Here is a 22,370-nt window from a genome sequence, read left to right on the forward strand (position 1 = left end):
TCAGTTTTACTAGCTTTGTTCATGGTAATGCTTCCTAAAGCCCACTTGATTTCACATCCCAGAATGTCTGGCTCTAGGTGAGTGATCACACTATGGTGGTTATCTGGGTCATTAAGAACTTTTTTTGTATAGTTCTTCTGTGTATTCATGCCACCTCTTCTTAATCTCTCCTGCTTTTGTTAGGTCCTTACCATTCTGTGCTTTATTGTGACCATCTTTGCATGAAATGTTCCTTTGATATCTGTAAATGATAGATGTTATTTTTATTCTGTGAGGAAGGATGGAAAGACCATAACATTTATTGGGTGCCTGCTATTTGCCATGCATTGCCTCTAGAGCTTTGCACATACCATCTCATTCTACACACATACACACAGTTGGGAAACAACTGTTAAAGGATAATTTTTTAAGTTAAAATCATGACTCTCACAAATATGAGATGAACTAGTATCAAATTTTTTACTTTATTTAATGACAAAATTAGTAAGATATTAAAATGATTTAAGAAGAATTAAAAAAAAATATTTAGGCAACATATTTAGGCAACCAGGGCTTCCCTGGTGGACCAGATGGTAAAGAATCTGCCTGCCGTGCAGGAGACCTGAATTCTATCCCTGGGTTGGGAAGATCCCCTGGAGAAGGGAATGGCTACCCACTCCAGTATTCTTGCCTGGATAATTCCATGGGCAGAGGAGCCTGGAGGGCTATAATCCATGGGGTCACAAAATCTGTAAATAGCAGTGTATGGATTCAAACATCTTTCATCATTCCAAAATTAGAGTGCCTTTATTTGAAGTACTTGGATTTGTTTTTCTTTTTCTTTTTAGAGGATGAACAATCAATACATTCGTCGAGAAGTCTTCTGCTGTGAAACCTGTCATGAGCTCAAAAGCTTCTGGGAGAAGGAAATTAGCAAACAGACCTGTTATCGGGAACTGGAGGAAGATCGTCAGGAAAGGAGTGCCCTGAGAAAGTATGTGAATTGTTTCTTCACTGTTTTTCAAGGGGGATTTCCCCAGAAATATACCAGATATGAAGATGGAGAGGCTGAATTATTTTCATTACCCACTGTCCTAATTATGCAAATGTTGGAAGCAATATTGTTAGGTCAGTGCAGCCACAAATCAAAAGGAGAACAAGGCTTAGAAGGAAGGTGTTTATTATATTCACAGCTTTCAGAGAGAGTATCGCTGCATGCCATCCAGTGCCACCGGGGAAGCACCAGGTTTTGGCCAGGTGACAGAAGATGAAAGCAAGGGGAAAGTCTAAGCCAGAGCCTTTATTGGAATTTCCAAGGAAAAGACAAGTCAAGGCAGAGTCAACAGCTTAGGATTGGCTAGTTTGAGTAATGCCCAGGGGTTTGGGGATTTATGGGTGGTCTCTAGCTGTCTGGTGCTTGTCCTGGCCCTGGGATGGTATAGGGCAGAAGAAATACGGCTTTATGTATGCTAGAGAGATAAGGAGGTGGTAGGGGCCACAGACTCAGGATTGGTTGGCATGCAAAAGAAGGGCTAGCCCTGGGAAGGGCAGCCTTTCTGTGGTCATTAAGCTTTCTAAGATGTCAAACTATCATAAAATATAGAAAATTACAGACATGATTTATTCATCTACTCATGCCACCATCTATATCAGGATTTCTCATCCTTTTAACACTACTGACATTTAGGGCCTTATAATTATTTGTTAGTGGAGTGACTGTCCTGTGCCTTGTAAGAAGTTTAGCAGTATCCCTTAAAACATTAGATGCTGGTAGGATTTCCCTCCCTCATTGTGACAACCAAAATTATCTCCCAACATTGCCAAATGTCCCCTGGAGGACAGAGTCGTCCCTGATTGAGAACAAATGATATAGATATGAACAAGCTTTTTTTGGTATAAACAAAATTGAGTTTCTGTTATTTATATCTTAATGAACTGAAAAAAATCTCTTCTTCACCCTGCCTCTGTTGCAACCCCCAGGACACAAGATTATACTGAATTTCAGAGTTAGATCAACAGATGTGCATAAGTGTGAAAGATCCCACCTTTGAGATCCTACATATTAAGATCTGGGGTGTGGAGGATAATGTGGTCTTCCCTTCACTGGCAGTTGAACTTGTTCTTGCTAAAAGAGTCTGCTGAGAGGGGGACATTTATTTATGTGAGAAGAGGTGTCACATGTGTCAGCATTGCTCTGACTGAAATGGCCAGCACTTGCCCTCACGTGTGTCATGCCTTGGAGCAGACAGATCAGCTCAACTTTTCAGGGACTGTCTGGGTTCTCCATCACTGATATGGGAATAGCCCAGCCAAGCTGTCTGTTTGCTAAGATGCTCATTCACAAGTGTAATGGCATCTGTGTTCTGAGGGACAATGAGGCATGTACCTCCATGTTTCTGAGTATGCTGAGCTAAAAACACATATAATTCACATGTATTGTGTTGTACCATCATTAACTTCTTAAAACCCTTCTTCAGCTCCTAAGGGGAAATAGCCTCTTAGTACCCAGAGAAATCAAAACAAAATGTCAGAATGTTTATATATTGCTAATGTAACCATACAGTTTGAAACTTTGTCCTAGAATAATTATCTTCCAGCATACACTTGACCAGACCAATGAATGGCATAAACACTTAGGTTCCTATTTCAGCCTCCTGGGTTATGACTTTCCAAAATGCATATATGTAAGTGACAAACACACACATAACACTAACACTTTTTTAAAAATTTTACCCTCCATTTTAAAAAGTGGCAAATTCAAGCCACTGTGCAATCAAGAAATGTTTTAAATGAATGGTAGAAGACAAAAATCTGAAAAAAAAAATGTCAAAAATTTTCACCAATGCCAGAGCCAATAATGCCTTCTGTTCCCCAGCTGAGCTAACCAGCAAGACCTTGTGCCAAATGTGAGTAGAGTGGAAACAGGTGTTTTACCATGGACATGCTTATTAGCACACGCCTATGGGTTCACTGACGGAGAGGAAAGCAGCCAGAGCTGCGGAGAATCCATTTACCCTGGGAACATATGTGAGTTGAAGAGGTCCTGGAGATGAGATCACAAGGCAAAGTGGGTGGTCTCAGAACTAGAAATCATCTTACTATCTCTGAGTCTGGCTAGAAAGAAGCAACACAGCAGTGTCAGTCCCCTGGAGAAGTAGAAAACGGGTTTGAAATAACTGTTGAGGCAATCTGAGAGAAGTCAAGTGTACTGTGGGAATAATGGACAAATCTTGTGTGTTGGAACAGTCCAGGTATATGTATATCATTTTGTTATCATCATGTATTATGCTCCCTTTTATTTTCCAAAGAATCTCAATTTAGGTGATAACCTACATGAACATCTAAGTCTAAATAACCAGGCTGAAACTATATTTGAGTAACTGTATAGTACTTATATGAAAAAAATAATGTTTTAATGCAATAAGTATGACCTTCAAAATTCTTCTTCAGAATTTAGCAGAACTCACAGTGTCAATATACATTGAATCTGGTTGACTTGTGTGATGAGAAGGGTTTATTAGTCCTCACCCCAAGACCATTCACCTTCCTCTGTTTTGATTCTTGCTTATCAGTTATGTCAACTATGCTGTGGTTTGGGGTTCTTTCTATCCAATAATTTCCTCCTTCTCCACCCCATCCCTCAGCCCCTGCTTTATTTTCCATAGGTAATTCCTTTAATTATGCTTCTTGGAGGACCCAAACTGACATTTATTTGGGCCTAGCAAGCATGTGATAGAAAAACACTAATTATGTGCCCAACTGATCTCTGATTCTTAGGATTCTGGTTTAAGATTCACCACCCCCCTCACCAAATCCTGCTTTCTAGTTAAAACCCATACTAATCAATCAGAATTTGTATTCCTAGATATTAATTACAACTCCTCCACAAATCAGATGAATCTCGAACAATAAATAGTATGTATTATCTGGTCTCCATTTGAAAAGTGAGGTCAATATTTCTAGGCTTAAGGGAAAAAAAGTTTTCTTCAAGCTTTAATGTCTGTTTTATTACTCTTCTACTGTATCTGACTCTGTATACCTATTTTTAAGTGTTATCTTTTTCATTTTGACCTTTCTTACTATAGACTAAAAGGTCCATATACACTTCCATTCACCAAATTACTGAGAGCACAAAGAGAGAGAAGCAACACAGTAATGAAAGATAGTGACCAGAAAGGGGCAGTTAACAGTATAAATACTCATAAAACAGGATTTAGTGGGGATTTAGGTGGATAGTGGCATCTATCATCCAACTGGTAATATATAGTGATATAGCTACTATAAAAAGTGAATAAATGTGTCATAAACCCCAAATTCCTAAATTCTGTTCCTATAATAAATTAATCATTCCAAATGTATTCATTTGGGTCCTCCAAGAAGTAGAGGGCAAGATGAAGTTGGATGAATCTGTGGAGTATATACACACACACACACACACACACACATTCAACATTCAGAAAACTAAGATCATGGCATCTGGTCCCATCACTTCATGGCAAATAGATGGAGAAACAATGAAAACAGTGCTAGATTTTATTTTGGCGGGCTCCAAAATCACTGCAGATGGTGACTGCAGCCATGAAATTAAAAGACACTTGCTCCTTGGAAGAAAAGTTATGATCAACCTAGATAGCATATTAAAAAGCAGAGACATCACTTTGCCAACAAAGGTCCGTCTAGTCAAATCTATGGTTTTTCCAGTAGTCATGTATGGATGTGAGAGTTAGACTATAAAGAAAGGTGAATGCCAAAGAATTAATGCTTTTGAACCGTGGTGTTGGAGAAGACTCTTGAGAGTCCCTTAGATAGCAAGGAGATCCAACCAGTCCATCCTAAAAGAGGTCAGTCCTGGGTATTCATTGGAAGGACTGATGCTGAAGCTGAAACTCCAATACTTTGGCAACCTGATAAGAAGAACTGAGTCATTTGAAAACACCCTGATGCTGGGAATGATTGAAGGCAGGAGGAGTAGGGGATGACAGAGGATGAGATGGTTGGATTGCATCACTGACTCAGTGGACATGAGTTTGAGTAAGCTTGGGGAGTTGGTGATGGACAGGGAAGCCTGGTGTGCTGCAGTCCATGGGGTCGCAGGGTTGTACATGACTGAGCAACTGAACTGAATTGATATATATATATATATATATATATATATATATATATATACACATATATGTACATAAGTTAATTATAAATTTTACTGATATAAAGATGTGTAACACAAATCTTTACAAATCATAAGAAAATGTACAATGCTTTTTATTACACATTTCATATAGCCAACTGATTCTCATAGCATCTTTCTACTGGCTTTTGCTAAACTTTGTGTCTATAGTCCACCTGTGATTGCAATTCAGCTATGGTTTGATGAAATCAGACAAATAATAAATGCTTAATATTTTCAGCTTTGTCATATGCTCTTGTGTTGCAACTATTCAATTCCGTCATTGTGTGAAAGTAGTCACAGACAGTATGTCAACAAATGGGCAGGGCTACATTATGATAAAAGTTTATTCACAAAAACTGGCAATTGGCCAGCTGGATCTCTGAGCAACACATTTTCATGCTCACCACACAAAGGAAAGGTTAAAGCCCCTTTAATTAATGATGGACCTACATGATACTGGGGCTTCGCAGGTGGCACAGTGGTAAAAATCTGCTGGCCAATGCAGAAGACACCAGAGGCACAGTTTCAACCCCTGGGTTGGGGAGATCCCTTTGATAAGGAAATGGCAAGCCTTTCCAGGGATCTTCCTGATCCAGGAATCGAACTGGGGTCTCTTGCATTGCAGGTGGATTCTTTACCAACTAAGTTACCAGGGACGTCCATGTGTAAGGTACGTTGCCCACTAATTGAAAAGCATCAGTTACAAGTTTTATTTCCCCTTTCAAACTGGAAAATTATATCTTTGTGTCATTCATTCTATTTAAAGCTAAAGCAGAATAAGGATGATAACCAGTGTCTTTACAGTATTCAATTCTCTCAATATTTTAATTTTCCATCCTTGGTTGCTAATGCGCTTAAGCAACAACTACCACCAACAACAGGCCAACATTCCAAATTCTTTCCATTCTCTCTTGAGCCTGTAATTGAGCAGACTTTTAAGTAAGAAGTTTCCTAGAGACAGTTTGGTAATAGATGCCTAGAGCTTTCAAAATATTTATACCCTCAGACTTCCCTGGTGGTCCAATGGTTAAGAATCTCCCTGCCAATGCAGGGGACCATGGGTTCGATCCCTTGTCTGGGAAGATTTCACATGCCTAAGGGCAACTAAAGCCCATATACCACAACTACTGAGCCCACACCCTACAAAAATGAAAGCCTGCGTGCCTTAGAGGCCATGCTCTGCAACAAGAGAGACCACTGTGATGAGAGGCCCATGCACTGGGACTAGACAGTAGCCCCTACTAGACACAGCTAGAGAAAGCCTGAGCACAGCAATGAAGACCTAGTGCAGTCAAAAATAAAAATAAATTTAAAAAAATTTACACCCTCTCGTTATTCACCTCTGGGAATCTCTTCAATGAAAGTAGACTAGTATATAGAAAGAGTATTACATATTATCATATTCATTTTAGGGTTATTTACAAGACTGAAAAGTAAAGCTGAATCCAAGTTTTCTTTATTCTTTATCATATATTCTAATTTACCCATAATAATCATGCACTGCTTTAGCACTGTTATGAGTCGTGCCTCTCACCCTGCAAATTAGTATGTGGAAGCCCTAACCCCCAGTCCTACCTCAGAACGTGACTGTATTTGGAGATAGGGCCTTTAAAACAGATGAGCGTTAAAATGAGACTTTTTATGGGAGGTCCCAGTCCAATCTAACTGTTGTCCTGATAAGAAGAGGAGGTTTGATACACAAAGGGACACCAAGAATGCACAAACAGAGAAAAGGCCACGTGAGGATGGATTAAGAAGGCCACCTGCATGCAAAGGAAAGAGGCCTTGGGAGAAATCAAACCTCCATCTCGAGCTCCCATCCTCTAAAACCGTGAGACAATAAATGTCTGTTGTTTAAGCCAACCAGTCTGTGTTATTCTTTTCATGGTTGCCCTAGTAAATGAATGAAAGCATTTATCCAACTTAAGAAACTAACCAAGTGTATACCTTGGAAACCAGTGTCCTTCTCAGTTAGACTCCTTGACATACTCTCCAGAGAAAATAGCCATCAACAATTTCTCATCTATGTCTCCCCAAAACATTAGTTTTAATAAGCAAATAAATATGTGTGCTATATTTCTATACAAAATGGGACCTATACAATCTTCACTATTCTGCAACTGCCTTTTTTAACTTACTCTATCTTGGAAGTGGTTCTATATTAACATTTTCAGTTCTTCTTTAATGTCTTCTACTATAATGATGTGACAATCAATTTAACCAATCACCTTGAAGAACGTTTAGGTTGTTTTTCATTTGGGGACTTTGTAATCAATGTTGCAATAAGAATACTTATACATATATTTTTCATACATGGATAATATTATGGGATAAGTTCATAGAAATGAAGATGTTATATTAAAGGATGAATGTTTAAAATATTGGTAACTATTGCCCTCTTGTTTTGCAAAGAGGTTGTTTTAGTTTAAACTTCCACTCAAGTGTGGGAATGTCAAATTTTACTGTCACTCATACTGTGTGTTGTCAGACTCTTAATCACTTTTAATCTAACAGGGGAAAATGGCATCTTGTAATGAATTAATTACAAGTTTGGTTGAGATCTTTTCATATGCATAGGAACTAGCTGGATTTTTTTCTAAGGAAACTATATTTGTATATGTATAGTCTGTGCCTGGTAGATTACAGACTTTCTTTTTCTTAATTGACTTATAAGCCTGCATTTCTTTGCTTTTTGTGTACAGATGCATGAGTCTGGCAAATGCTCAGAATCACATAATCACCACCATCAAGATATAGAATAATTCCATCACTCTGAAAAAAATCCCCTTATGCTTCTGCTTTGGGTCAACCTCTATACCAATTTCCAGTCCATAGCAACCACTGATTTGTTCTATATCACAATAGTTTTGCCTTTTCCAGAATGTCATAAATGAATTACACAGTATGTAGTCTTTTATGTCTGATTCTTTTCATTTAGCACAATGTGCTTGTGATTTCTTCTTCTTGTGTGTATCAATTGTGTGTATCCATTCCTTCTCATTGATGAGTACTTTTCTATGGTAGGAATGTATCATAACTTGGTGATCCACTCCCCCACTGAAGTACATTTAGGTTATTTCCAGATTTTGGTGACTATAAATAAAGTGCTGTAAACATTCACATACAGATTTCTGTGTGAACATAAATTTCTATTTCTCTTGAGTAAACTCTTAGGATTGAGATTACTGGGTCATATGGTTAACATATGGTTAGCTGTGTAAGAAATTGTTTTACAAACTGACCGCACCATTTTGCATTTTAATAACAATGTAAGAAAATTCTGGCTACTCAGCATCTTGACTAATGCTTGGTTTGAGTTTTGTTGTGAAGATGTTTTTGGTTTGGTGGGTGAAGGTTGAATTTTAGTTTTGCCAGGGGAGGTGGAGAGTGACAGAGTTGGCTTTGTTTTTATTTTGATCATTCTGTCAAGTGAGTGATACCTCCTCGTGGTTTAATTTGTATTTTCCTAATTATATTGAGCATCTTTTATCTGTTTATTTGCCACTCATCCTAATTATGTTGAGCATGTCTTATGGGTTTATTTGTCACTCATATAACTTCTTTAGAAAAATGACTGTTCAAATATTTTATCCATTATATTATTCTCTTATTATTGAGTTTGAAATATACTTTCTAGAAACAAGTCTCTTATCAGACATGTTATGTGCAAATACTGTTAATGGCTTGTCTTTTATTCTCTTCACAGTATCTTTCAAAGAGTAAATGTTTTAATTTTGATAAACTCCCAAATTTTCTCTTCTTTTAAGAATCATGCTTTTTTGTGTTGTATATAAGATTTTTTTCCTGATCCCAAGATCATGAAGATATTATTTTTTGGCTGTTTTATTGAAGCCTTAGTCTTACTTACCTTCAAGTAAGTGATTCATTTTTAGTTAATTTTGTATAAAATGTGAGTGTGGGTCAAGGGCCATGTTTTTTTTAAAAAAAATATGGATGTATAATGTTCCAGTACCATTTTTTTTAAAAGCTATCCTTCGTGTCAGGTGGCTCAGTGGTAAAGAACCTGCCTGCCAATGCAGGAGATGTGAGTTTGATCCCTGGGTGGGGAAGATCCTTTGGAAGAGGAAACAACAACCCACTCCAATATTCTTGCTGGGAAAATCCCATGGACAAAGGAGCCTGGTGGGCTACAGTCCATGGGGGTCACAAAGAGGTGGACATGACTGAGTGACTAGCACTTATACATCTTTCCTCCATTGAGTTGTCTTTGTCCCTAATCAAAAATCAATTGTCTGTGTTTGTGTGTATTTATATCTATACTCTCTATTCTGTTCTATGATCTGTTTGTTCCTTCACTGATGCTACACTCTCTTGATGATGGTATCTTTATATTAAGCCTCAAAGTCACATGGTCTATATCCTCCAACTTTCTTCTACTTTAAAGTTGTTTTGCTAATCAATTTCTTTTGCCTTTCCATATAAAATTTAGGATCAGCTTGTTGATACCTACAGAAAAGTCCTGCTGGGATTTTGATTGATACTACACTGAATCCACATATGGATTTCGGAAGGAGTAAATTTTGGAGAAAACTACGCATTCATAGACTGTTCATTATTCTTATTAATTATTTTCTTCATTAATTTGTAAAAGCCATTTGTTTCTCTTAAAAATATTCTTCAGAAGAAAATAAACTTCACTGCACCAGCAGATGCAGAAACAAATGCAATGACCATGAATATTGTTTCTTTTCCTCAGGCTCAGAGAAGAATGGAAGCAGAGGCTGGAGAAAAGGCTGAGGATGTTGGACAATCCTGATGGGAAGGAAAAGCAGGCAAACACTGTGGGCTGAGAGCTTCCTGCCTCATCCACTTCAAAGATAACAAACCACCAAGGGCACTTTTCTAGGAGAAAAAACTAACACCCAAGTTATGTTGACTTACTAAGCAGGACGCTCTTTATTTGCTCTCCCATTTGTGAAGGGATTTACATGTGAAACCTCCCCTAGTGCTAATGGGACTCTTTATCCATCTCAATCCTCCCTGTCACAGAGGACAGGATGACCGCCAATGGGATACGAAGCTTGGGGTATCTAATATAAAAATCTCTTGGAATTAGCACTTCCAAGTTTCAAAGATCCACATAATGTAATTTATTTCCACATTTTCTTCTCATTTTGAAATCTGAATATTTTATTTAGGCTTACCAGGGGCAATTCCTGTTTGGGAACCTGGCTTCCCTAAGTATTCTGGAAAAACAGAGTCATGCAATCTTATTTCCTATCCCCACCCCCTCCCCTTTTTTTTTAAATGAAGACAGAAATGCTACTGCTAACAGAAAGAAAGCTAAAGAAAGAAAGAAAGAATTCTTATAAAAAGAATAATTTTTAACATTATGGTTTGAAAATGAACTGAACTAAATTATTTTCTCCTCATACAAATTTTTATAAACTTTTAATTAGAAGCATGCAGTGAAAGCAAGAGAATGTTAATAAACTTGGTTGTTGTGTCCTCAATGGTGTGTGCCCTGTGTTATTCCCTCATGCCTGTCATGGTTAGTTCTCCGACGCTCTAGCAAGCGTCAGCTCCAGCTGCCTTTAGACACATTTTGGAATTTAAAGTCACGTTCACTGAAGCCTCCTCTTGGGCCCAGACATGATCATGGTCATGGTCACAGATCAGGAGGGATTCTGTCAGTCACAGGAACTAGGGCTCCTCCACTCCTCTACCCATGGATGCCTCACTGTGGACAGGAGCAGAGTGAGAAGCCCCAGCCAGCCAAAGAGCCCAAATGGCCAGAGGGACCCAGACAATGACACGCACAGTGTTAGGGAGGGTATCACAGCACTCACAGATGCTATGTGGTGGCATAAACTTCTTCCACTGTAAAACTAAAAGAGATCCTTATGGCTGAGGGGGTCACAGTGTGGCAAGAGGGCTAGAGAGGTGATTCCACAGTCCCTCAGTTATGAGATACAGAGTACAATGCTCAAATCCTTGCTATAGGCTCTTATCTAATTCAGATACAACTAGGTGAAGTGAAAGTCGCTCAGTTGTGTCTGACTCTCTGTGGCCCCATGGACTATACAGTCCATGGAATTCTCTAGGCCAGAACATTGAATAACTTCTCAAGGTGATCTTCCCAAGGTGATCTTCCCAACCAAGGGATAGAACCCAGGTCTCCTGCATTGCAGGTGGATTCTTTACCAGCTGAGCCACAAGGGAAGCCCAAGAATACTGGAATGGGTAGCCTATCCCTTCTCCAGTGGGTCTTCCCAACCCAGGATCTCCTACCTTGAAGGCGGATTCTTTACCAACTGAGCTATCAGGGAAGCCCAGATACAACTAATAAGTAGGAAATTACAGCTGGGAAAATTTGAGCAAAGTTTGGGGAAAGAGGCTAATAATAAAATGGAAATTTATAAGGACAGAGAACCATGGGAATAAATATCAGAATACCTAACCACATCGGAGGGTCAGAGAAAGCCCCTTGAGACACTGATTTTTAAACTGAGGCCTATAAAAATGAGTAAGAGTCATGCGGAAGAAAAGAAACAGCATGAAAGAAGAACCAAAGACGAGCAGCAGGACTGCAGGGTAGAGGAGGAGAGGGTCCTGGGAAATGATGAACCGGGAAACACGTGTCTGTGACACAGAATGAAGAGGGCAACTATTTCATAGGAGGGTGGAGATGTGAGCAGGGACCTCCAGAGCCCAAACTAAAGATTCTGTATTGATCCACAGGGAATGAGGAAGCCCTTGACAGGTAGTGAAATGAACAGATTAGATTCGCATTTTTAACTTTTTCACATTTTGTGTATACATATATATGTGTATATAATTTTATAGAAGTGCATAAATATACATGCTGATATGATTTTATTACAGTTTTTATTAATCTTTTATTAACCTTGTTTTTACTGTCTTGACTTGCTCCCTCCATTTTTTTCTGCATTCTCTACCATCAGCAACACTTGTACCCATTTACCCATATTAATTACCCAATATGAGTCTTCCTGTAGTTTTTCCTGTATTCACATAGCCATGTACACATACACACACACACACACACTCACATACACACTCACACACACTCTACATCTATAGGACTTTGTGTAAATATATTGTGTGGCCATAATTTACAAAATAAGATGATATCAGAATTTTGCCTCTTGATTTCCTTACTCAACTGTTCCTGATACAAATGCTTTGAGGTCCAGTACATATTTTTAATGGGATCATATTATGATGCAGATGCACCATAATAAAGTCAACAGTTCCTTTAGAGATGGAATAGTCATGCTACATCCAGGTTTTTGCCATTTGAACAATACAGCAGTAAATACAGGCCCTTTATTCTAGTGGTTTTGAACTGGAAAGTAAGTTGATTTTGAGGAATGGGAAATTAAAGAAAACATTATTGCAGTTTCTACTTTTAAAATGTTACTAGAACACTTCCCAAAAAGGCTGGTGAAACTCCCCTGTGAACGAGCAGTCTATAAGAGTACCCTCCTTCTAAATTGCGACTGGTAATATGTATCAAAGCTGTTTTTAATTTTTTTCTAATCTGAGGAGTGTTGAGTGACATCATGTTGCTTCTTTGACCATTAGTGGTTGAGGATTTCTTTCCATTTGTTTATTGGTTTAATTTCCTCATCAGTTCAGTTCAATTCAGCTGCTCAGTCATGTCTGACTCTTTGCAACACCATGAATTGCAGCACGCCAGGCCTCCCTGTCCATCACCAACTCCCGGAGTCCACTCAAACCCATGTCCATTGAGTCGGTGATGCCATCCAACCATCTCATCCTCTGTCGTCCCCTTCTCCTTCTGCCCTCAATCTTTCCCAGCATCAGGGTCTTTTCCAATGAGTCAACTCTTCACATCAGGTGGCCAAAGTATTGGAGTTTCAGCTTCAACATCAGTCCTACCAATGAACACTCATGACTGATCTCCTTTAGGATGGACTTGTTGAATCTCCTTACAGTCCAAGGGACTCTCATGAGTCTTCTCCAACACCACAGTTCAAAAGCATTGATTCTTCGATGCTCAGCTTTCTTCACAGTCCAACTCTCACATCCACACATGACCACTGGAAAAACCATAGCCTTGACTCATTGGAAAAGACCCTGATTCTGGGAAAGATTGAGAGCAGGAGGAGAAGGGGATGACAGAGGATGAGACGGTTGGATGGCATCATTGACTCGATGGACATAGGTTTGGGTGGACTCTGGGAATTGGTGATGGACAGGGAGGCCTGGCATGCTGTGGTTCATGGAGTTGCAAAGAGTCTGACACAACTGAATGACTGAACTGAACTGAGCTGACTAGATGGACCTTTGTTGGCAAAGTAATGTCTCTGCTTTTCAATATACTATCTAGGTTGGTCATAACTTTCCTTCCAAGGAGTAAGCATCTTTGAATTTCATGGCTGCAATCACCATCTGCAGTGATTTTGGAGCCCAGAAAAATAAAGTCAGCCACTGTTTCCACTGTTTCCCCATCAATTTGCCATGAAGTGATGGGACCAGATGCCATGATTTTAGTTTTCTGAATGTTGAGTTTTAAGCCAACTTTTTCACTCTCCTCTTTGACTTTCATCAAGAGGCTGTTTAGTTCTTCTTCACTTTCTGCCATAAGGGTGATGTCATCTGCATATCTGAGGTTATTAATATTTCTCCTGGCAATCTTGATTCCAGCTTGTGCTTCATCCAGCCTAGCATTTCTCACGATGTACACTGTTCCTCATCAGGAAGAGAAAAAAAGAGTTCAGTACATGCAGATAGACACATAGGTAGACTCAGAGAGAGACATGCCCTGTGATAGTTTGTCATTTATATGAGTCATTTCTCCCAGGTTTCCTTTGGCCAGGCATTCTGCAGACTGGTTCTGAGTCTGCATTTGATATATCTCAGGATCCTTCTATGTGTGCACTCACATCTCTCAGCCAGGATGGATTCCAGGGAAGAGGACTATGGGTAGGTTGGCATCACTCCCCTTTTTACTTCTAAGGAGATTTCTAGTTAGAAGAGCTCCCTGACTTTGAGAATGAGAAATACACGGTCTTTTATCTCTTATCTTGGCAGGCCCAGCCGCCTCTCTAGATTTGTCTTGCTATTGATATTTTGGAGTTCCTGTCCACAGGGAATGAATTCCAGTTGTTCACAGTGGGGAATGTATCTACCTTCTGCCTCAATCAGAATCATCTAGAAAACTTTTATTAAAATGTATGGATCCCTGGACTCCACCCCCAGAGATTCTAATTCTGTTGGTCTAATATGGCGCTCAGGAATTATTGCATTTTCATTTGAGCTACCCAGGAGATTCTGATGCTTAGCCAGACTTGGGACTGGCTTCTCCCGAGGCGACAGGATTGAATGGAGAAAGACAAAGAAAACTGAATCAGTCACCAAGGTGTACACTAGATCTCTAAAACTTAGTCATCCTGAACAACTGAAATGTACCATCTTTCCATTTCCTCCAGGCTCCAGCCCCTGGCAACCACTGTGGTTGATAACAGTGTATTGTGTATCTGAAATTTGCTAAAAAATACAAATACACATACAAAATAAGGTAACAAAGTGAGATGATGGAAATGTTAATTAGCTTGGCTGTGGTAATCATTTCACAAAATATACATGTATCGAATCATTATGTTGTATATCTTAAATATATATAATTTGTCAATTTTATTTCAGGAAAGAGGGATGGAAACTGAGTTAGCATGGTAAGGCCATAAGAAAGGCATAAGGATCCAGCTTGAAAGAGGCATGGAGGTCTCACAGAGGTCGAGATCAGGCCTTCAGATGGGGAACAGCATTCCTAAGGAATGAGCTGAGATTTTAGCTGGAGAGATGCATTGGGGTTAAATGAGGAGGCCCTTAAAATGCTGGCTAAGGAGCTGATGAGTCTCCAAAGTTGATGAGTCTCCAATGGCAATGGAGACTCACCAAAGGTTTTTGAGCAGGGCAGTAACTTGCTAAGAACTTGCCTTAGTGACTGATAAAACAATCCTGGCAGTGGTGTGGAAAATGCACTCTACAGATGCTAGGGATTGTCTTTATTAAAACTATGTTTATCCAGATAACTTAATTTGGAAAATGTACCCTTTATAAGATCTCCACTTCATTCAAGGTGAGTGAAAGTACAAATCAGAATGTGGTCTTAAGTGATGAACTATAGAGACCAAAACATGACTAATTTGCCTTATGCTTTGACTTAAAACAAACACCTTTAAACATACAGCTTTTTATTTCAAAATTAATTAGCACATTTCCTTTAATTACCCTGTGTCCTGTGATATGTTATGTGGAAACATAAACTGAAAATGGTAAAATCTTGAATTGCACCAGATTAGAGATGAGCACCACTCAAAAAGGCTTTACTGAATTTAAACCACAGCTTCATTTATGATTAATAAGTAGCTATAAAAGGTCTTTTTGTCTTTGGACAAACAATCCAGTATCAGTGACAGAAGAAATGAAAGCAGAAGTTATCTCTTTTCACAAAGCAATTAAGTGGTAAGATTGTGAAGAGCTGTCAACATCCAGATCAGTGCTTAAGCCCTCAGACTGACTTTTTTGGTGCAGACTAGCTAAAATACATGTCCAGCCAGTAGACAACATGTAACTTACAGGCTTTTCTACCAGAGACATGGTTGATGGGAATGGAGTAGGGAGTGGACAGTAAAAAATTTTACTGTCTTACACATTCAGATAAGATGAGCCCAGTGACCTTTGGATAAATCAAAGGATTGTTTGTAACACTGGGCCATCTCCCCACAAAACACCATGAGCACTGAAGCACAGTTGAAGTGCAGATGAGAAGCAAAGCCTTCCCCAGACGAAGACCATGACAGAACAGGGTACATTGATGTGATAGGAGAAGGTACATTAGGAATGAGGCCAATATTTTAAACATTGTTTATTTGGGGTTGATACCAAAATATGAGATAGTTCCTCCTACAAGGAACATTCTCTTGTCTTCAGATACTTCCTTGATGCCCAGGGTGTCACTCCAGTGCAATAAATACAGGTTGGCTCCTTAAAAGTTCATCCATCCTCAGGGAGGTGGTAGCACTCCTGAGAAGCCCTGCATGAAAGAGGACTCCTTTACCTGATCCCATCTGGTACTGAGTCTTTCCAGTCTTTTCTCACAACCAGTATCTCCTGCTATGTGATAGTCAGACAAATGATGGTAAAAGGCTTTTAAAAATGCTTAATAGATGTGTATCAGTATTTGTATGCATGTATACCTGCTCAGACACTCAGTTCAGTCATTCAGTCATGTCTGGCTCTTTGTGACCCCATGGACTGTAACCTGCCAGGTTCCTCTGTCCCTGGAATTTTCTATTCAAGAATGTTGAAGTCAGTTGTCATTTCCTACTCAAGGGGATCTTCCAAACCCAGGGAATGAACCCACATTTCCTGCACTGGCAGGAGGGTTCTTTACCATTGAGCCACCTGATAGAAAGGATAGTTTTTTTCTTTTTTTAAAATACATGGTGCTGGTACATCTCCTGCATCTTCTGTGTTAGATTTTTTTTTTTACCACTGAGCCACATGGGAAGCCCATAAGTGTTTGTATATATTGGTTAAAAAAAAACAAAACTGGGTGAGATTTATAAATGTTTTTATATATTTAAGTAAAAGAAAGTGAGCATATTTTAAAAAAATATTAAACAAATAACAAGACAGATAGTACACAGATATGTTAGAACAGTGTCTATGATGTTGGAACAGTGGAGGTTTGGGACCCTTCCCCAGTGTAAAACCAGGACAGAAGATCCCTATTATTCTGATCTGATCCATGTCTATGAAAAGTCCTGGTCACTTCAGAGCACTAAATAGGTGTTGGCAGGGGTACATTTATTTCAGTGTACAGCTGATTCTTGAACAACACAGGTTTGAACTGTACAGACCCACTTATACTCAGATTTTTTTTAAATAAAAGTGTATTGTAGCACTACATGACCTGCAGTTGGTTGAATCCCTACATGCATAACCACAGATATGGAGGGCCAACTGTAAAGTTATAAGTGGATTTTCAACTGCAGGGAATCTGGACCATATCCCCCACATTATTCAAATGTCAACTGTATTAAAAGTTAAAATAGTAGCTTATACTCATGGTTAAGATAAGAGTTCACAGTATACTGAGGAAAGTTCCCTCACAGAGCTTTTCCTCAGAAGCTCCCACAGCACAGGAAGGTGAATGAGCTGCAAGAGCAGGGAAAGTCCAGTCCTGGATACTGATCAAACTTCCTCCAAAGATCAGCATTTTAAACGCTGATTCTTTCCTTTCCTTCCTGTTCCCTTGACTATTTGTCCCTCTGTAATTACTCTTTTTCACCTCTTTCTCTAGCTTAAACAAGAGAGGGAAGCAGAGTAGGCTGAACTTTTTAAGACCAAATACTTAGCACTTTTCTGCAGTATCCATTTCCTTACCAGCACCTGGTGTCTCCAGGAGGGTCCAGCTGAGTGAAGCCCCATTGCACTGCCTGGATCTCTGTGCTATCAGTGGAGGAAACTTCATGTTGATATATCTCTGTTTCCTGGTCAACCCACAAGTGCCCCTCCTCCTTCCAGAAGTTAATTTAAAACACAAGTCTGACTCTGAAGATTTGGTCATAAACATAACTGAAAACAGAGCCAGGTCTCAGAGGAATTACTCTTGGTGCAAGACCTCAGAATCAATGGTGATGCCTCAAGATTAGGTCAAAGTTGAACTTTTCTTGTCGACCTTGCACTAAGAGGATGTCCAGATCACAACCAAGAAGAACCTTAAGCTTTCTTATAAGACTAGTTGAAAAATAGAATGCAAGAATTCATCCTCCAGATGAGTACAGAAGATTGAATAATGTGGCTGCTCAGTGGGTTGGAAATGCACAACAAAGAAATCACAGACTTTAGACTTATTCTAGTATTAATATTGCTACCCCAGTTTTCCTTGGTTGATATTTACTTGGTATTCTTTTTCTAGTTCTCTATTTTATGCTGTCCTGCTGCTGCTGCTGCTGCTAAGTTGCTTCAGTCGTGTCTGACTCTGTGCGACCCCAGAGACGGCAGCCCATGAGGCTCCCCCGTCCCTGGGATTCTCCAGCCGAGAACATTGGAGTGGGTTGCCATTTCCTTCTCCAATGCATGAAAACGAAAAGTGAAAGTGAAGTCACTCAGTCGTGTCCGACTCTTAGCAACCCCATGGACTGCGGCCCACCAGGCTCCTCCGTCCATGGGATTTTCCAGGCAAGAGTGCTGGAGTAGGGTGCCATTGCCTTCTCTGATGCTGTCCTAGTCTGACACATATTGAACATAGGGTGAAGCAACACAAATCTGATATCATTCTTGTTTTGTCTACCTGCCAACTAAAGCACACGCAGTAAACTAAGCGCCCCCGAAGACAGCACAGGGCAGGGACCCTATAAGTGGACATGAAGGAGTCCCAGAAGATACCACTTGAATTATCATGCTTTATCTTTTCCCTGTCAGGTCTTATGAGTTGGAGGACAATGCCAAGTAATAAAATTTGGGTGTTAAAACTTGGTTAAAAGGGGAAGACCCAGAGAGATGTTATGGGGAGGGAGGTGGGAGGTGGGGTTCATGTTTGGGAACGCATGTACACCCATGGTGGATTCACGTCAATGTATGGCAAAACCAATACAGTATTGTAAAGTAAAATAAAGTAAAATTAAAATTAAAAAAAATAACAGTGTTTAACTGGGGCTAACTTTTTAAAGAAAGCTGAGCACAGAAGAATTGATGCTTTTGAACTGTGGTGTTGGAGAAGACTCTTGACAGTCCCTTGGACTGTAAGGAGATCCAACCAGTCCATCCTAAAGGAGATCAGTCATGAGTGTTCATTGGTAGGACTGATGTTGAAGCTGAAACTCCAGTACTTTGGCCACCTGATGCAAAGAGCTGACTCATTGGAAAAGACCCTGATGCTGGGAAAGATTGAGGGAAGGAGGAGAAGGGGACGACAGAAGATGAGATGGTTGAATGGCATCACCGACTCAATGGACATGAGTTTGGGTAAACTCTGGGAGTTGGTGATGGACAGGAAGGCCTGGCATGCTGCAGTTCATGGGGTCACAAAGAGTCAGACATGACTGAGCAAATGAACTGAACTGAACTGAACTTTTTACCAAGTGTGACCTGATGATACTTTTCTTCCAAGATTCTTCCTGTTATTAAATTCACAGTATTTTTAAATAAATATTTAATAATTAGCAGTCAGCTATTAATGGGCAACTCTCTTGGATGGAATAGTGGTTGGGAGAGTGAATAACAGAGGGAACAGAAACCTACAAGTCTAGCTTTCAAGTGTTGCTTGCTAAGACTGTGACCAAGACTCAAATACCAAGTTGTTAGTAGAGTCAAGAGGTTAAGTGTATAGATTTTGGTGTTGGCAGATATGGAAACTAATCACAGGTCTGCAAAGTTACCTGGGGGATGTGCCCCAGCAGGAATCCCAAGGACACCAAGACAGAGCAGATATATCTCTTCTGCTGCCATGAGTACAACCTTTGTGCTTGGCAATGCAATTCAATTCTGATGCAAACTCCTAGAGTTAGCATCAGACTTCACAGGTCCCCAACAAGACTATCCCCCTTTGAGATGCCAGCCACAAGTTCAGGGATTCCCAGCCACTTATTCTTCTGACAAAATGGTTACAAGTCCAAGAGGCCCCCATAACTCTGGTTAGTGTCAACAATTCACTTAAATGACTCACAGAACTTAAGAAAACACTATCCTTATAAATACCATTTTATTAAAAAGAATTCAAATAAGATGAGACAAAAGAAGAGATACATAGGGTGACATCTGAAACTGTTATGAACACAAAGTTTCCATGCCCTTCCCCATGGAATCAGGGTGCATCACCTTCCTCAGGCATTGATGTGTTCCCCAGCCAGGAAGCTTAACCAAGCTTCAATGTCCAGAGATTTTATTGGGATTTTATTGTGCAGCCATGATTGGTGGAGTCATTGGCCATGTGACTGAACCTAATCTCCAGCTTCTCTCTCCTCCCAGGAGATCATACTGGCTCAAAACCTCAATTCTCTAATTACATGGTTCATCTTTCTGGTGACCAATCTCTATTCTGAGTTATTTTGTTAGAAGAAACTCTGGTGTGATCCCAGAGGCTCATGAATAACAAAGATACTCTTATTACTCAGGAAATTCCTAGGATTTAGTCTCCTTCCCAGGGACAAAGATCAGGCAAACTCTTTATAATAAGGAACAAGCTTCATACTCTGGGACACCAAGGGGAAAAACAGGATGGTGACATCCCAAAGACTGAACTTTTGTCTAAAAGCCATAGACACCAGTCCTGATATGCAATGGAACTTTAAATAGAAACCATATGATCAAATCCAAAATGTTCTGTTTAAACCAAAATACCATTTACTGGGAGGGCCTTTCCAGATGGCTCAGTGGTAAAGAATCCACCCACCAATATAGGAGATACAGGAGACATGGGTCGGATCCCTGGTCAGGAAGATCCCTTTGAGCAGGGAATGGCAACCCACTCCAGTATTCTTGCCTGGGAAATCCCACAGACAGAAGGGCCTGGCGGGTTACAGTCCATGGGGTCACAAAGAGTCAAACATGACTGTGCACACACCCGCCCCCCACCCTCCCCTGCCTACACACACACTGTTTACTGGCAAGTCTAAAGCATCTGACTACCCCACAGATTGTGTGTTCCTGAGGGGGACCAAAGCAGTTTGGAGGCTATGAAACAGACTAGCACCAACCTAACTTATCAAATAAGTGATATAAATTTGAATAACACTATAGTATTTTGTGACTAGAATTTTTGAATATGCAATTTGAATGTTTTTATTAGGTGATTCAAATCATTGTACAAACTTTTTGGTGCCTTCTTCCACTTGCAGACCAAAGTTAACATTCAGGGCCAATTAACAAGAGAATGGTGCCTGGTGACTATGGAATCAGAACAGTGACAAACTGCCCTACATTCTCATTTTTTGACCCTTTTTCTTTCACTCCAGGTATACTATTATCCTTCTATTTTCATGATGGAATGCTTTCCTTAGATATACTTGTAATATTTGTTTACATGAAGCCTCATTCACATTTGTACTGTATTTTCTTGAGGATACTTCAAAGGTCATTTAGGTTGACCTTTGAAGATTAACAAGTTTCCCTCAATATATACTTACCATCAAACCTGCAGGTTTACCTCATGCTTGTATCCACTTTAAAATTGACTATGACTAAACAATTCCAAGGCCATAAATTTTTGAACTTACCCCAGAATTTGGCCTTTATACAAGCTCAGTTCAGTTCAGTTCAGTTCAGTCACTCAGTCGTGTCCAACTCTTTGCGACCCCATGAACCACAGCACACCAGGCCTCCCTGTCCATCACCAACTCCCGGAGTTCACTCACACTCAGGTCCATTGAGTCAGTGATGCCATCCAACCATCTCATCCTCTGTCATCCCCTTCTCCTCCTGCCCCCAATCCCTCCCAGCATCAGAGTCTTTTCCAATGAGTCAACTCTTCTCAGGAGGTGGTCAAAGTACTGGAGTTTCAGCTTTAGCATCATTCCTTCCAAAAACACCCAGGACTAATCTTCAGAATGGACTAGTTGGATCTCCTTGCAGTCCAAGGGAATCTCAAGAGTCTTCTCCAACACCACAGTTCAAAAGCATCAATTCTTTGGCACTCAGCTTTCTTCACAGTCCAACTCTCATATCCATACATGACTACTGGAAAAACCATAGCCTTGACTAGATGGACCTTTGTTGGCAAAGTAATGTCTCTGCTTTTGAATATGCTATCTAGGTTGGTCATAACTTTCCTTCCAAGGAGTAAGCGTCTTTGAATTTCATGGCTGCAGTCACCATCTGCAGTGATTTTGGAGCCTCCCAAAATAAAGTCTGACACTGTTTCCACTGTTTCTCCATCTATTTCCCATGAAGTGATGGGACCAGATGCCATGATCTTCATTTTCTGAATGTTGAACTTTAAGCCAACTTTTTCTCTCTCCTCTTTCACTTTCATCAAGAGGATTTTAGTTCCTCTTCACTTTCTGCCATGAGGGTGGTGTCATCTGCATATCTGAGGTTATTGATATTTCTCCTGGCAATCTTGATTCCAGCTTGTGCTTCTTCCAGCCCAGGGTTTCTCATGATGTACTCTGCATAGAAGTTAAATAAGCAGGGTGACGATATGCAGCCTTGAAGTACTCCTTTTCCTATTGGGAACCAGTCTGTTGTTCCATGTCCAGTTCTAACT

At 39.9% G+C, this 22,370-nt stretch overlaps 1 protein-coding gene across 1 annotated transcript; it reads left to right on the forward strand.

The window, feature by feature from the left end:
- Positions 1-720: 720 nt before the first annotated feature.
- FAM240B (family with sequence similarity 240 member B) lies at positions 721-10,261 on the forward strand. The gene is made up of 2 exons (XM_027964214.2): positions 721-973; positions 9,864-10,261. The coding sequence occupies exons 1-2, from the start codon at positions 831-833 to the stop codon at positions 9,955-9,957; spliced, it is 237 nt and encodes a 78-aa protein (XP_027820015.1). The 5' UTR covers positions 721-830; the 3' UTR covers positions 9,958-10,261.
- Positions 10,262-22,370: the final 12,109 nt, after the last annotated feature.

This window comes from Ovis aries, chromosome 2 (genome assembly GCF_016772045.2).
Source record: "Ovis aries strain OAR_USU_Benz2616 breed Rambouillet chromosome 2, ARS-UI_Ramb_v3.0, whole genome shotgun sequence".
In the NCBI taxonomy this organism is placed as follows: Eukaryota; Metazoa; Chordata; class Mammalia; order Artiodactyla; family Bovidae; genus Ovis; species Ovis aries.

Bases quoted from the DNA above. Each gene is read 5' to 3' on its own strand.
- FAM240B (XM_027964214.2), top strand. From the start codon at position 831: ATGAACAATCAATACATTCGTCGAGAAGTCTTCTGCTGTGAAACCTGT. The intron at 974-9,863 runs GTATGTGAATTG...TCTTTTCCTCAG, and splicing joins GAAAGGAGTGCCCTGAGAAA to GCTCAGAGAAGAATGGAAGC.